General features: G+C 46.9%; 1 protein-coding gene across 1 annotated transcript in view; it reads left to right on the top strand.

Moving 5' to 3' along the window:
- Positions 1-621: 621 nt before the first annotated feature.
- The window catches only part of LOC146233082 (dematin-like), a 16550-nt gene continuing 528 nt past the window's right edge, over positions 622-16643 (top strand). The window contains exons 1-17 of the mRNA XM_084690029.1: positions 622-841; positions 8178-8236; positions 9573-9612; positions 9864-9944; positions 10270-10425; positions 10593-10637; positions 10749-10887; positions 11165-11209; positions 11319-11471; positions 11810-11946; positions 12464-12569; positions 13282-13343; positions 13688-13736; positions 13851-13858; positions 14136-14201; positions 14392-14472; positions 14828-16643. The exon at positions 14828-16643 is cut by the window's right edge and continues 528 nt beyond it. Coding sequence (XP_084546155.1) covers positions 9601-9612; positions 9864-9944; positions 10270-10425; positions 10593-10637; positions 10749-10887; positions 11165-11209; positions 11319-11471; positions 11810-11946; positions 12464-12569; positions 13282-13343; positions 13688-13736; positions 13851-13858; positions 14136-14201; positions 14392-14472; positions 14828-14941 — 1254 coding nt within the window. The 5' untranslated portion in view covers positions 622-841; positions 8178-8236; positions 9573-9600 and the 3' untranslated portion in view covers positions 14942-16643. The remainder of the gene's footprint in view (positions 842-8177; positions 8237-9572; positions 9613-9863; positions 9945-10269; positions 10426-10592; positions 10638-10748; positions 10888-11164; positions 11210-11318; positions 11472-11809; positions 11947-12463; positions 12570-13281; positions 13344-13687; positions 13737-13850; positions 13859-14135; positions 14202-14391; positions 14473-14827) is intronic.

Below are 16643 nucleotides of genomic sequence, written 5' to 3'. Positions count from 1 at the left end.
AATCAAACAATGATCTTTGCTCTGATCTAAAAGTAGCTTTAGGGCAAATATCTTTCTATCTATTTCTAAAGCTGAAACGTTTGACCGCTCTCATTAAAAGGGTATTTTGTTTAGAACCACTAGAATTAGGGTCAGGTGCAGCACAGGGCGTTTTGAAAGTATGCTTCCTAAGTCTGTAACTGGCAAGCAATCCAAACGTGATATAACGTGTAGCCGGTTTTCGTCAAGCCATGGCCACATTGTTATCCGTTATTATGAGGCTAATGATGATAAGGTTGTCCCTTATAGCCTGCTAATCATACCATTACCCACCATAGTTATCCACCAGCTGGGTCCATCGATAGCTTCAGAAGCAATTGTTTCTGTCATTGCCTACATGAGTTGGGACAACAAGCTGAATTCACACGTTTTTATTCGTAGCTAACAGTGTTAACATTTTAAAACATAGGCTACATTCTCTTTCCTTAACAATAAATGACTATGAGGAGCATGCCAGCATCTGAAGCGATAGAATACTGCGCTGTAACGTTTGTGTGGTAAGCGGCAAATTCCCCCTCCAGGGCGTTGGATTGGCCCAGCGACGCGGGGGGCAGCAACGCACAGAAACACACATTGCTGCTATCAGCGGAGGTGTCGGTCAGTCCCGCTGCAACGAACAGCGCAGGTGGATGTACACTAATAACCGGATCACATAATTTTCTATCTCGTTGGTTTTTTATTTATTTAGTTTTTCCTTTGGTTCATTATCAGTTCAGGGAAGTGAAGTGTAGAGTGGGAAAGGAAAGCCTAGTGTGGTCTTCAATTCACTGGCGGAGGACGGATTCTTTTAGGAACATTCCAGGTAAGCTTTATACGTGCAGTACACCAGTTTACACATCAACTGTTTGCATAATTTTAGGCCATAAACAATATCAAGTTATCATTGGTAGGGTTACATTTAACCAGGGATGTAGCCACCGACCTTGTCTTGGCCGGGATGATGATGGTGGTGCCCAGACAGGGATTAACCAGCTGCGATGCTGATGCTGCCAGTCAACCATAAACGATTAAGGACGTTACTTTCATTACTGTCAACAAATTCGCTTATAAAAGCGTTATTTTATACGATTTTTGCACAGAAAATGTGATTAACTGTCGATTTAAAAGTCGATATGTTTTGTGTGCCGTGAATGGTGGATTAACGCAAAGCTTTTACATAACGTCGCTGCCGGTTGATGCGGCGGGACAGGTCCGGTACCCCGTATAGCCGCTTGTCAGGGCGATCAGACTCGACATGATCCTTAACGGTGATGAGGGAAAACTAACGAAACAACCAGAGCGTCACATTTTCTCCACCACTCCTATTTCCACTTCTATATTTACCATCACATCCACATCACAGCAGACCAAGTCCTTTGATATCTGTAGGGTCTGTGATCTTTCAGACATCTGAATACAATATCACTCCCGCTGTTATATGATCTTAATGCATAGTTTTGAAATATTTTGAGGCCTGAATTCTATTAGTATTTGTCATTTAATGATTCAATCATTATTTTCAGGCAGTGGTGACTTGGGGTTTAGGGTTGCACACCACTGAGTTGTAATAATTAGTTAATGGTGATCATTCTAACATTGGTAAATATGTACACCAGTGTTGCCTGTTCATCTGTCATAGTGAACATATGGTAATATACAAGGATTACGCTGGAAGATAACCTGCTGGGGGGATATAATCTGAGCTAATCTAGCATATCACTGATTTAATTCAAGCAGGTCTATGAACATACATATTGCTACTTCAATCTGCGACCAAAAACCCCCCAGGGCTAATGAGAGTTGATTCAGTAGGTTGTCATAAGAGCTCTCTTGTCTGAAGCAAAACTCATTGGGGATTGAGAACATAACCAAACACAAGATTAAATAATGAGCAATAATGACCCCCAAATGAATTATTCCTGGATAAAAGCAGTATTTTAATGGTTTTATGTACATCGTCTTGACCTGACCTGAGAGATTTACTGGTTTATTTTAAAACGTGACTCAACCTCCTCTTTCTTACTTGTTATATAAAAAGGGAACAGCAGTGTTGTGAGACGGCTTCATGGTAAATGACTGAGAGGGGTAAGGTAGTGTTGACAGACTGAGAGGGGTAAGGTAGTGTTGACAGACTGAGAGGGGTAAGGTAGTGTTGACAGACTGAGAGGGGTAAGGTAGTGTTGACAGACTGAGAGGGGTAAGGTAGTGTTGACAGACTGAGAGGGGTAAGGTAGTGTTGACAGACTGAGAGGGGTAAGGTAGTGTTGACAGACTGAGAGGGGTAAGGTAGTGTTGACAGACTGAGAGGGGTAAGGTAGTGTTGACAAACTGAGAGAGGTAAGGTAGTGTTGACAGACTGAGAGGGGTAAGGTAGTGTTGACAGACTGAGAGGGGTAAGGTAGTGTTGACAGACTGAGAGGGGTAAGGTATCTATTGCTTGTCAGCTTGAAAAATCCCGTCTTCCCTTGACAACATTTATCAATGTCAAAATATTTACCTGAACCAAGCTGAAGATGTTACATTGACAGGACAGCCAAAATACTTATCTGTTCTGCAGTCATAGAATGTATCGACGAGCACCCTGGAAAAAGAGTTCACGTGCTTCAATCTGTCTGCCCATGTGGTATAAGGCTAATTAGCCACCATGTTAATTGCTGACGGTGCTAGCACAGTTTTAAGAAAGGGAAGTGTCAACGCTGTACTTATGTCTCCCAGCCCCTAACCTCCTTAACCTCCAGCACAAAGGGGACTACGGAGAGAGATTGTAGGAGAATCGGAATTCGGTAATGTGGTGAAGACTTGTTGTTTGCGAGACCATGGACTTGACCGCAACAAGGTTGCAAAATACTGCTGAAAGGAAGAAACAAGCGAACGGTTCTGTCTGTTGGTCGGTTTGTCAAAGCGCTGTAAATGACTCTAGATTGTTCTCCAGCTGTTGCCCTTGGGTGTTTGAGTCAGGCTGTGTGTTTGTCACTGGGCTGGTTTGTCACAAGCCTGACAATCGCTACGATATCCACCCTCACACCAAGACGATTGACAAACCCGCTGTCTGTGGCTTACCACATACTGCAGCTGAAATTTAATGACAATATTTAATTTACCGTTGACAAAGCCATGAACATGCTCTTGATGTTAAAAACAAGTAAACCCAGAATCATTGTTTTTCATTTGATTGAATCAAACAATGGTTTTGTGTCTGTAAAACGCAATGATATCTGGAGCTACTAGAAGCAAAGAGATCTGATCATATGTTGTTGAAGTTGAATTTGTGGATCCCAAAAGAGGAGAAGAGAAAAGCGGAGTGAAAAGGAGAGGGGTTTGGGTTGAGGTTTGAAGGGTGGTGGTGGGGTGGAGGGGGGGGGGTGGGGGGGGTAGCTCGTAGAGGAATGGTGGGACAAAGCTGTGCCTCTGTGACAGATGGGACCAGAGAAGGAGGGATGGAGAGCGAGAGAGGAAGGGAGAGAGTGGAGAGAGAGGCATAGGAGGAGGAGGGGCGACTGGTGGCACAGAAATAACCCACTGGGCCTGTGTGTGTGTGTCTCTTCAAGTGCCCATATGCACAGTTGCGTGTATGTTTACATAGAAAGCCTGTGTGTGTGTGTCCTATACAACTTATTTCCTCTTTCTTTAACGTTTCCTTTGCCTCATCTGAATAGTGTTTATCTTGCCTGTATCTCACAGTAAGCAGAGCAGTCTCAGGTTGTTGTGGCCTATAAGAGGGGGGATCGGGGGGGGGGGGTGACGTAGGTGGATGTTTTCTCGTCCTGGAACCTTATCTCGGGGTGCAGGTGTGGCACGCGGGGACCATGTGTCAAACCGACGAGGGAAAGAGGCCAGGAAGAGGCGCTGGGAAGTCACGGCAGCCAATCAGAGCAGCCGTTGCCCCGGTGACGCCAGTGTCAGGCTGTCTGGGTGTGGTCTGGTTGTGTTGGGCTGAGATAAGTGTGTCTCTAATGAGGCCGTTTGACAAAAAGCACACCAACATAGACACACACAGGCATACAGTACACACACACACATATACACACCACTACACGTGATTTCTTTCTTCTTATAACATGCAGAGTGTTGGTTTGTATTTAGACCTAACTGTGTAGACTGCAGAAGGCTTCCCCAATTATATTTTCATGTGAAATGCATCACTAACTCAGTTGCTAGGTAATCGTAATGGTTTGTGAATGCTGTATACTGTCCCCAGGACAGTGGCTGACTCATGTCAGAATGAATCTCGTGGAGTGAGTCAGCATTTAGACCCTCTGGAGAATTATATCTGTGCCCCATGTAAGTGACGTTGCTGCTGAAACTCACTGCAGCATGCGAGGCGTCCGTTTCTTTGTAGCTGAATGTGAACTGTAGCGTCTTCATTTACAGCGTTGCCTGGGGAAACGTCCTGTTCAAACGTTAAACATGTCAAACGCGGCACTGTGTCTTTTTCTGACAGAGACATCACAGCGTCATGGAGACGGAACTGATGTTTCTGCTTCTGAGTGTCATGTGACTGGGTTCTGAGTGTCATGTGACTAGGTTCTGAGTGTCACATGACTGGGTTCTGAGTGTCATGTGACTGGGTTCTGAGTGTCATGTGACTAGGTTCTGAGTGTCATGTGACTGGGTTCTGAGTGTCATGTGACTAGGTTCTGAGTGTCACGTGACTGGGTTCTGACTGTTCTAGATGCATCCATGCCTGTGTTTCCTCTGCTGCTCATGTCAACTACAGTCTGCTGAGATACCAGGACCGGAGAAGAAGAGAGATTTAGAGAGAAGAGGAGAGAAATCTTCTACAAAATAGATTGTAGAAGAGACAGAAAGACAAGAGATACTGGACAGAAGAGGAGAGAAAGAGAGGAGAGAGTGACTGGAGAGAGAGAGAGGGACAGAGAGGGAGTGGGAGAGAGATAGAGAGAGAGAAAGAGAGGAGAGAGTGACTGGAGAGAGAGAGAGGGACAGATAGGGAGTGGGAGAGAGATAGAGAGAGAGAAAGAGAGGAGAGAGTGACTGGAGAGAGAGAGAGGGACAGAGAGGGAGGGGGAGAGAGATAGAGAGAGAGAAAGAGAGGAGAGAGTGACTGGAAAGAGAGAGAGGGCAGAGACAGACTTGTGTTCAGGATCATTCCTGAGACTCTTATGCACTGGATGCTACACGTTCACTCATTTCTCCTATCGTAGCTGTATTTTAGAGACCCCTTCCAGCCTGGCTGCGTCTTCCAGGCCTCCTTTCTCAGCGGCCTTTGTAAAAGGAGGTCGTAAAAACCACCAAGTGTTATTAAGAACCCCCCTGGTGGGTTCAGCCCTTCCAGAGAACCACATAATAGAAACAAGGTCATAAACCAGTGAGCCGGTCGCCCTCTGTTCTTCTCAGTACCCCTTATTCTGCTCCGACACTGTTTAGCATGAATGGGGTTAGTCAGCAGAAATAAAGCTAGCATAGACAGTGACAGAGGACTTGGAGGGAGACCTTACCCAGCCTGCGCGCAGGCCCCGGTCTAAAGCTCCGGAACCAGGCCCCACAAACCCAGACACCAGGCCCAGTCCTAGGCCTCCAATCCCAGCACCAGCACCAACACTGGCCCACCAGCCCCCAGGCCCATCTCCCCAGTTATAACACAGGGCCGGGACTGGCAGTTAATCACAGTAATGTGCAGCTGCAGAGGAAAGACAAAGGGCAGGGATTAATTCCACGCCTGGTTGCTGGAGGCAGCAGGGTGAAAGGTTGGTGATGGCTGGTGTGGTGCTGGTGCAGATCTGTGTGAGGCTGGCTAGGAGGAGCAGAGGATGGAGGGTTTCCAAATCCCCCGGTTTAGCAGTTGTTTGTCAGTGGTTTGTTTCGTTCCCTTGCTTGGTTATCGTGGTGTTGCTATGTGATGTTACTAAACAAAAGGCACTTTGACAAACCGTGACTACAAGAGGTGCACAGTCATGTAGAAAATTGTAGTATTTATGTGCCTATTGTTTCGTGGCTTTTAAGGGGGAGTTCAGAATCAGAATTTTTTTTGCCATGTATGTTATACAAACACGGAATTTACTGTGGCAGTTACTGTGGCATTTGAGTGGATGGATGCACTATTTTGCTTGGCTGCGTTTGCGATTTGTCTGAGGGCTCCGTATGGAATGTCGGAATCCAAACGACTACATTCTACATTCTATATGATACCCGTGAAGGATTTTGAGGAACTCTCTCAGCATTGCAAGTCGTACAATGTGTCGTGCTTGGTCACATCGCGCTACATTCTTCAGCTCGGGTTTGTGTGCATTGTAAACTACAGTCTCATTCTGAGTTCTGTTCAGAGAGGCATGAATATTCCACATTCTCTGGCAAGACAATGTGAGCAGGTTAGAAACTCTATGAGTCAGGCAACAGTCCATATGCACACATATGACTCTGCACACTCTCACACAGACACATACATACTCACACTCTGACACACACCCACACACACACACATGGAGAGAACTGACACCGTGTACATGCCTGGCTCTGCCCACACACTCCACAGCTCTCTCTTCTGCACACACACACACACACACACACACACACACAGGCTTCACAGCCCACTCCTTCACAATCGATCTCATGTGGTTACAGTTACTATGCCACGGGCCAGCCTCCGCACTCAGTAGTTACCAGGGATCCATACGTCCAAATTTAGAACATATTAGACGTGAAAATGTTTTATCCAAAGAAACATACAGGGGTGTCAAATGCCAGCTGACATCAAATGCCATAGTTGAACTACACCCTTGTCAGTGTGTATGAACTCACAGACATGGAGCTCACAGCATAAAAGTATAATAAAGGTATAATAAAGGTATAATAAAGGTATAATAAAGGTATAATAAAGGTATAATAAAGGGCTGTGAGGTTAGGACAGAGAGGAGCCACTGGTAAGGGTCAGGAAAGGAGAGAGCAAGCTGAATAAACCCTAACCCAGGTATCGATCCATCCTGAACATTTAGTCTGAAACAGGACCCACCTCAAGGGTAAACGTTATTCAACACCAACTCTCAGTCTCCCATAGGTTCTCCAGTCCAGAACCGTCTATATAAACAGGCCGCTGAACGTCTGACTTAACTCGTCACATGTGGCGCCCCAGTGGCTCACTGGTTAAGTGTGTACACCGTGTAGGCCTTACCACAGGGGCGCGCGGGTTTGAATCCAGCCTGGGCCACTTCCTACACATCCTTCTCTCTCTCCATTACATTCCCTGTCACTCTTCACAAGAGAGAATTTAGATTTTTCTCTTTACCGATATTTACTGTCCTCTCTCTAGACGACCAAGGCAGTGCGTGTGTCTCGTTGCCAACGGCAACACCACAGTGACGATGACTATGTTTGCTAGGGAGCGTTCATTCCCTCAGATCTTGGCGTTTTTCCAAGCCGAACCCGGGCATGCAGCGATATTCACAGCGTGGTCACCTGCCCTGACAGTCCAGACGTGGTTTCTTTCTCTCAGAACGTTGGGAACCCCTCGCTGTGATTTTGTGGTCACGCAGAGCCACATCGCTTTACACAATGCTGTGCAGCTGTTTACACTGTGATACCAGGTTGTGTGCAACCTTCTGAGAGAGAGAGGGAGAGAGAGAGAGAGAGAGAGAGAGAGAGAGAGAGAGGTGATTGGGTAGTGGTGTTGTCTTAGGAAGGCTAAGGAGTGAGAGAAACAAGAGAGAGAGAGACAGAGAGAGAGAGAGAGAGAGAGAGAGAGAGAGAGAGAGAGGCTATTGCCTCACCATGTCCCAGGTGACAGAGACGTGTTAGGATGTGAATAATTTATTCACTGTTGCTGCCGAGCCTGAACATGAATCAATACCTTGATGATGGGATGTCGGGGGGATGTATGGGGGGGTCTCCCTTTTCACCTCCTCCCCCCTCCACACACACATCCTCCTAGGGGGAGACCAGACCAGGGTCTGGACAAGGAGACACCATGGAGACACTGAGCGTGATGGGGGGTATGGTGGGGGCTGGGTTAGAATGTCTCAGAACATTGATTCAGTGTGTGGGTGTGTGTAAACGTATCTGTGTGAGCCTGTTCTTAAATGTGAGTGTGTTTGTGAGACAGTGCGTTTCTGAGTGGATGTGTTTGTGTGTAAGTTTGTGTTCTTCTTGTGTGTTGTGTTAGTTTGTTGAACGCTGTGTCTAACCAGGCTGATTTTGTGTTGCAGATTGGGGCTCAGGGTGCGAAACCCTAGAGAGAAGGAGATGATTCCTCTTACTGTGTGAGGTAAGACTGCTGCTGTCTGACCAGACAAACCAGAGACGGAGAAATAGATAGAGAACAGAGGGAGAGATGGAGAGAGAGAGGGAGAGAGATGGAGAGAGAGAGTGAGGGAGAGAGAGGGAGAGAGAGATGGAAAGATAGAGGGAGAGAGATGAAAAGAGAGAAAGAGAGAGAGAGATCAAAAGAGGTAGAGTAAAGTGAGAGAGATGAAGGAGAGGGAAGGAGAGGGGGAAGGTTCTTATTTCAGGGATGAAGAGACTATTGATCACTGACTGAAGAACCTGCCAGTTTTAATGGTCTTAATCATGATCCACACACACTTACAGCAACACTTACATCAACCATGAGCTTTCTACTTCCACAACAGGCATAGATCGTATCAAACACTCATGACAAATAGAATAAATAACATATTTGTGATAATGAATTCGTATATATATATTGATTATACGATCAAAAGAGAAGCTAGGGAGCAAACTGCACCGTAATTCTCAGAATACAGGAATCGAGTTGAATTTAACAATCTTTTAGATGTTATCGTTATGGCATCAGTGAAGAACACAACATCAGTTTACAGTATGTAAACAAGGAACAACAACACTTGTAAGACACTTTTCTTGACTATTCTCTGTATCAGATACATTTTTAGGGGGTTGCGTGTTGCCTTGTACCAGTAAAATAGGGCTCACAGTGTGTAGACAACCAGAGCAGGCATTAAGATGTGGACCATATGGTCCAAATATCAGACCAGATTAGTCTGGTGATACACATTCTCTTCCCTGATCCCCTTTAATGGTCACATTAACACACACACACACATCAAACGAACACAACACACCCAATGCGTCATCCCACCAGTGTGAATCCGGACAGTGCAGAGTGGCAGTGTTAGTCAGTCTGGAAACCTGTATGTTTCTTTTCAGTAAGCTGACAAAGGCCTGCCAGCCCTAGAATAAGTCCTTTGTGACAGAGCAAAGCAGGACAGACAATGCAGAGGTGTTTGTGGCAGGCTGTTGGACTGGCTGGCAGGCCGACAGAACTGGGATGTTCCACAAGCTGCCTCCTCACCCAGCTCTGCACTGGGGCACCCACCATCTTTTTTTTGCTGGTAGCTATGGTGATACTGTGATCCAGGCCGTGGGCCAGGGATATCAATGAACAGGGTTTATCTGGAACCTTCCAGCAGCCGGTTGAGTGCCCTTCTTAACAACACGTTTTTTTAGACATTTCAGATTAAGTTGTCGTAAAGTTAAGAGGAGTGAAATCTTGTTCATATTGTAATTTCTCTTTCTAACTCTCTCCCGCATTCTCTTTCTCCCTCCTGTAAATCCTGACCCAGGGAAGAGACAATAAAATCATCGTTTAAGATGATGCCCAAGGTAAGCCACAGCCTGTATTTTCTCGGGCTTATCATGGTTCTCATCCCCAAGCATACTACATGAGGTTGCTGGGCAACAGTCCTCCAGATATAGAATTACATTTTTTCTATCCTCCTGTCTCATCTCCCTACAAATCCAGCCCTGATTCTCTACATAACTCTCACAGCTAATCTCTCTGTCTTACTTGGGCTTTCACACCTCTGACCTGCGTGTCTGTGCATGTATGTGTGTGTGTGTGTGTGTGTGAGCAGCAGCTGGCCAGGACTTCCCCAGGGAGTGTGTGTTCCCTCCGAGGGACCAGTGTCCCCGGGTCCCCAGCGGCTGCCATCGTGGTGAGTCCTGCAGAAATACAATTTACTATTAATCATCATTAATCAACGTGTCTGACGGCCCTATCCGCATACAGTCTCACATTAAGCCTGCCTCACTTCACCTCTCCCCTCCCTAACCCTCCCTTCTCCTCTCCTCCTCTCCCTCCCCTCTCCTCTCCTCTCCTCTCCTCTCCTCTCCTGTCCTCTCCCTCCCCTCTCCTCTCCTCTCCTCTCCTCTCCTCTCCTCTCCTCTCCTCTCCTCTCCTCTCCTCTCCTCTCCTCTCCTCTCCTCTCCTCTCCTCTCCTCTCCTCTCCTCTCCTCTCCTCTCCTCTCCTCTCTCTCCAGGCCAGGATGGATGATGGGGTGATAGGTTATAAGGACTTGGCAGCCATTCCTAAAGACAAGGCTATCCTGGACATAGAGAGGCCTGACCTGATGATGTATGAGCCCCACTTCCACTACAGTCCCATGGAGCGCTCAGAACTGCCCTGTAGCCGTGAGGTCAGAGGTCACCAAACAGCACAGCGATCACCATGACGATGATGATGTTTAGCACCAGGCAGACTCTCTGGAATAACACCACTGAAGACGAGGAGGACCAAGAAGGAGAGATGTCAACTAACAGTATTTCCCTCCTTCTCTCTTTTCTTCTTCCTTTTCTCTTTCAGAGGTCCATGTCGCCACGCTCCCTCTCTCCCCCTACCTCTCCAGAGGTAGGATGGATGGATGAAGTCAGTGTTTTTTTAATAATATAATATATATATATTTACTGTCAAGATCTCATGTAGATTGTGTCTGATGGCTTCTGCGTTGTTTGTTTTCAGACTGTTTTGTACAAGGAGAGGCTGGAGAACCAATCACCTGGAGGTTCCTCTCCCGGTTCCACCATCCAGACTATTAGAACCTCCTCCACCATCCCCTCCTCCACCTCTAAGACCCCACTGTTGCACTTTCACAGGCCTGGTAAGCTTCTCTTCACAATGTCCTCTACACATGTCCTCCTCTCATCTCCTCATCTCCTCTTCTCATCTCCTCTTCTCATCTCCTCTCCTCTTCTCATCTCCTCATCTCCTCTTCTCATCTCCTCTCCTCTTCTCTTCTCTTCTCTTCTCTTCTCATCTCCTCTCCTCATCTCCTCTTTTCATCTCCTCTTCTCATCTCCTCTCCTCTTCTCATCTCCTCATCTCCTCTTCTCTTCTCCACTTCTCCTTTAACTGATTGTCCCTCCTTTTCTTTCCAGGCAACGGTACCAATCTTTATAAGAAGCCGCCCATTTACAAACAAGGTACGTCAAGAAAAGCATGTGTAATGCAGCTTAATCTGCCTTGAAACTGATTTAAACCATACACTTAATCACCCTGTTTGTGTGTGTGTGCGTGTGTGTGTGCACACAGATATCTTAGCCCCTATCCCCCAGGGAAAGCACATAGAGGACCTGATCATCGAGTCGTCTAAATTTCCTGCCGCGCAGCCACCTGATCCCAGCCTGCCCTCAAAGATAGAGACAGACTACTGGCCCTGCCCCCCTCCCTGGCTGCAGTTGGTACGCCCCACTCTAATAAGATGGTGTCAACGGCAACTGGTCTGATTAATGATGAAAGACAGAGTAGGGGTGGGAGATAGAGCAAAAATAATTAAAGGAGAGGAGAGAGAGATGGAGATGGAGAGAGACAGAGAGAGAGACAAAGATCGAAAGAGGTAGAGAAGAGTGAAAGAGAGATGAAGGAGGGGGGAAGTTTCTTATTTCAGGGATGAAGAGACTATTGATCACTGACTGAAGAACCTGACAATTTTAATGGTCTTAATCGTGATCCACACACTTACATGAGCCATCAGCATGTCAGACAAACAACCTGACTCGATCTTCCTCTTCCTGTTTGTCCAGAGACAGAATGGAGGAAGAAGGCTGTGTCTCAGAGGAAGGAGGGAGAGATAAACGAGGAGGATGAAGAGTACGACGACGAGGACCCGGAGGACTTGTCGCCAGGGTTACGCCTGATGCAGACACAGGAGCTGAATAAGGTCAGAGAAGCATTGGCATGTTGGGGGTCATCTGAACTCTAAGATTGTAATTGTACTGAAATGTATTCTTTAAGCAGACACTTTTATCCAAATACACATACAGGGGGATTTGAACCTGCAACCTTTTGATCTGCGGTCAGATACCAAACACTCTACCTTCTCTTTACCAACCCTGCAGATCACCAACAATCTAAGTTTAGAGCTTTAAAGCTTGAAAGTCAATTCATGTTTTCCACGATCGTGTCCATACATATACACAGTGTTTCAAATACAGTTACAACAATATACCAGTTCTGCAGCTCACCTATAATAGTGTGTTTTATGTTTATGAGAAATGTCACACCATGCAGGTGTGTGTGACAAATGCTGTGACGATAATGTGTGGCAGATGATGACAAAGCATAGTACCCACAATCTGGTGACATGGCACCCACAATCTGGTGACATGGCACCCACATTCTGGTGACATGGCACCCACATTCTGGTGACATCACACACGGATGGGGTCTGCTTCCAGATCCAGTCCAACCTGGGGAAGATCATCCTGAAGGAGGAGCTGGAGAAAGCTGTTCCCCTCCGTAGGAAAACACGCTCTCTGCCCGACAGGACACCCCTGCATGCGGGTGAGACACACACACACACACACAGTAAAAACACACGCATGCACAAACACATCTCATAGGAGTGGTTGCTGTGAATCTGAGAGTGGCTGCCAGTGAAGACGGTAGAAACAGATGTTCCACACTTCCCCTCCTCCGCTCCCGTCCTCCGGTTCTTCCACCTACCTCTCTTTCCTTACGTTCTAGTCACACGTTCCCTGCCCACTCCTCTGCCTCTGCCTCCATCTTCTCTCCGGCTGCATCTCAGAACTGTGTGAGAGGCAGATCATCAGGCTGTTTACTTTAGTGAAAACATCCGCCCTGTCACATGACCCACCTCTGCGTGGCCGCTAAACGTTAAAACAAGGAGCTTTGCCGTTTTTTTTTTAAGCTTAAGCAGTGTCAGTCATGGCTTTAAATGACTCGCATCTGTCACAATTCTATCATAGCTGTCCATCCTCCAGGAGACTGATGTTTACTGACACTGACTCACAGGGACGTTTGCTGTCACTCCGATTACACTCCAGGAGCGATTAACTGTTCGTCCCTGGTGAAGCAGCACTGCTCTGCCCTCTAGTGGTCAGGATGAATAACTACAACAAGGCCTTGAGAGCAAAGGCAGTATAACGTGTTACGTGAGGCAGTTGGCATCTCTCTTGTAGCTCATATTTGAATATATGTAAAGATGAATATGATAACGATATCAGTTATCAATGTTCTTTATTCTGCTTCTCAGGACCGAACGGATCCAGATCTGTCTACTTTCCAACAACCTCCAGCAGGATTGGTCTCACCAGGGTAGGTAGAACAGGCTGGACTGCCCATTCAAACTCACTCTCAGTAACTCTCCCACGTTCTTCTGAGACCCAGCTATTCATTTATGTCCAATATTAAGGACACTCATTTGAGGCTAGTAACTTGTAAATCATGTGACCCTTTGTGTTTATTCTGTCCAATTGTAGAGGACTTCCTGGGCTTTCTAATGATTCCACACATGGGAAAAAGCTGTAGACGCATGACTACAGCGAATAAGAAAACAAACGTTGTGACATTTCTTTTGCTGAAAGCTTGTTTCTTTGACCTGCTTAACGCAAACAAAACAAAGACAGTTCTGACCCTGGTCCTCCTTCTCTGCTCTCCAGCTCCAGTCGGTCGAGTTCTCCCCATCTGACACTGACAAGGGAGAGACAGGTGAGAGAGGGGTCTCCTGAGGTACCTCAGGTACCCCAGCACAGCCCACAGTGTGACCAGGGTTTACTGCACGCTGGTCTCTGACACACATTCTCTTGTCTTGTCTCCTCACAGGTCTCCAGGTACCGTAGATATCTGGACCAACACCACATGACAAAAAAACACCCTTATTTGTGATTCCTGTGAACCCCCTTGCGCATGTACATGTGTGTGTGCGTACGTGTGTGTGCGTATGTGTGTGTGCGTACGTGTGTGTGCGTACGTGTGTCTGCGTACGTGTGTGTGCGTACGTGTGTGTGCGTATGTGTGTGTGCGTATGTGTGTGTGCGTACGTGTGTGTGCGTACCTGTGTGTGCGTATGTGCGTGTCTTGACTCACAAATGTGGGTTTGCCTTGTAGAACGGAGAGGCCCAGAGCACCAGGATGGACAGAGGGACTTCCTTACCCAGCATGCTGGATGAGAAGGTAATACACACTGCAGGTGACTGACTGCAGCCTCGCACCGGGCTGTGACTGCAGGCTGCAGACAGCAGGCTGCAGGCTGCAGACAGCAGGCTGCAGGCTGCAGATTCATGGGCTGGCGTTGCTCGCGATGGGGCGCCGGGCTCATGCTCCAGCTCAGCTTGTGTTGTTGCTTCCTCCCGCACCTCTCCAGGTCTACCCCTACGAGATGCTGATGGTGACCCACCGAGGCAGGTGCAGACTGCCCCCTGGCGTCGACAGGACCAGGCTGGAGGTAGGATCACACACTTGCAGTACACTGTACGCCATCGGAGTGCTGTCATGTCGTGCTGTGGATGATTAGTGGCCGGGCCAAAGCTTAGCCGTGACGGTGGTGGACCTGTAGATGTCTGGGGCCAGATGTGACCTGAACTTTGTTCCTGCCTGTTCAAACCTGTTCCTGTCTGTTCCTGCCTGTTCAAACCTGTTTTCACCTGTTCCTTCCTGTTAAAACCTGTTCCCACATGTTCCTTCCTGTTCCCCCCTGTTCCTTCCTGTTCAAACTTGTTCCCACCTGTTCCTTCCTGTTCAAACCTGTTCCTTCCTGTTCAAACCTGTTCCCACCTGTTCCTTCCTGTTCCTTCCTCCAGAGGCACCTGTCCTCGGAGGAGTTCCTCAGACTCTTTGAGATGCCCATCGAGGAGTTCGACTGCCTCTCCCTCTGGAAGAGGAACGACATGAAGAAAAAGCTCTCCCTCTTCTAGACGACACACCCCACAAGCCACCGCACTTCCCGCAACATCAGACGGAACCCGGAGCGCGACTGTGACCGCCACGGCAACAACAACAACGACGATCCTGAACGAGCGTAGTCATGGCGATAGACGAGCACACAGACAAACAAAAATGGGTCCCTCATATCAGCGTCCCCCAGCCCTCATGCTTCACCTGGTCTGTTGCCTTGGTGACAGGCTACAGGTGCACTAACCTGACGACAAGACCCAGGCTGGGGCCCAGGACAGAAAGGTGTACGTGGTCCGTTCTGATCAGCCCACATCATAAAGATAGACTCGATGTTGGCTGCTTCAGAACCGACCACTAATACGCCTGCTTGGTTAGACAGACGGGTTTGAGCTGAGTTATAACTTATATACAGTATGAATCACAGTTCTTAGTCGTTAGAGCACTGCCACAAGGAAAGCCATAGAAATATTCACTTTTGCAATCTAACAAACCTCATCAACCCTACATAATGTACTCATGAAACAAATACAGCAGATCGATTTGATGAAGTGACAACTTCATCGTGGTTTCGAATTTGTCCAACTTTCGAGGGGTGTTCTATCGTCACCATCATGTCATGTGATCTATCATGTCATGTGATCTATCAGCATGCTCCCCCTGAAAGCCAAAGGCTTGTCTGTATATTATATGCAAAAAAAATCTCAACCACAACTATGACCAACATAGTTCATTACTGAACAATTATAGTCTTATACTAAAGCTTTGTATTGCCCACTTAGATCACTTTAAACCTTCCCTGTGCTCTGATTGGTTGACTGGTTGCCACGATGATGATTAAGTGCAGTTTTCCTGTTTTAAAGGAGAGAATATAGAGGAGTTCCCATAAAGGTTAGCTTCAAGCTACACTGGAATAGTACAGAAGAGTTAGTGTCTATGTAAACTTTGAGCTACAATGGGATACACTATATGCATCTAAGCTAGCTAAGTTAGCATATAGTCGCTAGTGAAAGCCCTACCTTCCCAGCACTGGCCAGCACTGCCCTGTTTCTACAGAACAACTTTGTACACCACTCCCTCCTTTGTCACTCCCAAAATTGACTTTTGGGTCACTTGTAAAGAGGGTTTTAGTGTTATCTGACATCCGCTGGTGTTGCTTTTGTGACCAAATTATGTGCAGCTATTTTTTATCTTCCAAGTTATTCCAAGTAATGAAAAAATATACAATAAAAAAGAATAATGTAATTTATTATTTTAACACAAGCCTGTCAAATTAAGACATTGAATATCAACCAAGAAGAGAAGTTTGAAATGCACTACCCTGATAATGCATTCTCTCTCTCTCTCTCTCTCTCTCTCTCTCTCTCTCTCTCTCTCTCTCTCTCTCTCTCTCTCTCTCTCTCTCTCTCTCTCTCTCTGTCTCTGTCTCTCTCGGTCTCTCTCGGTCTCTCTCTCTCTGTCTCTGTCTCTCTCGGCCTCTCTCTCGGCCTCTCTCTCTCGGTCTCTCTCTCGGTCTTTCTCTCTTTGTTTCTCTCGGTCTCTCTTTCCAACTCTGTCATTCCCAGCTGTGACATCTCCACCGAGTTATACAGATATGTGTATGTCCCTGCTTCGGCAGGTCAATAAAGCAGTATAAATCTACAAGTACAACCACAATCACGTGACGCACACTCACACGCGCAAGGCTTCCATATATGCTCTCACAGAATGAGTCTGTATTGAACT

This window comes from Hypomesus nipponensis, chromosome 24, assembly GCF_054491055.1.
Source record: "Hypomesus nipponensis isolate SF chromosome 24, ASM5449105v1, whole genome shotgun sequence".
NCBI classification, from domain to species: Eukaryota; Metazoa; Chordata; class Actinopteri; order Osmeriformes; family Osmeridae; genus Hypomesus; species Hypomesus nipponensis.
The sequence above is the reverse complement of the archived record's forward strand: the minus strand, read 5'-3'. Positions and strand labels throughout refer to the sequence as shown.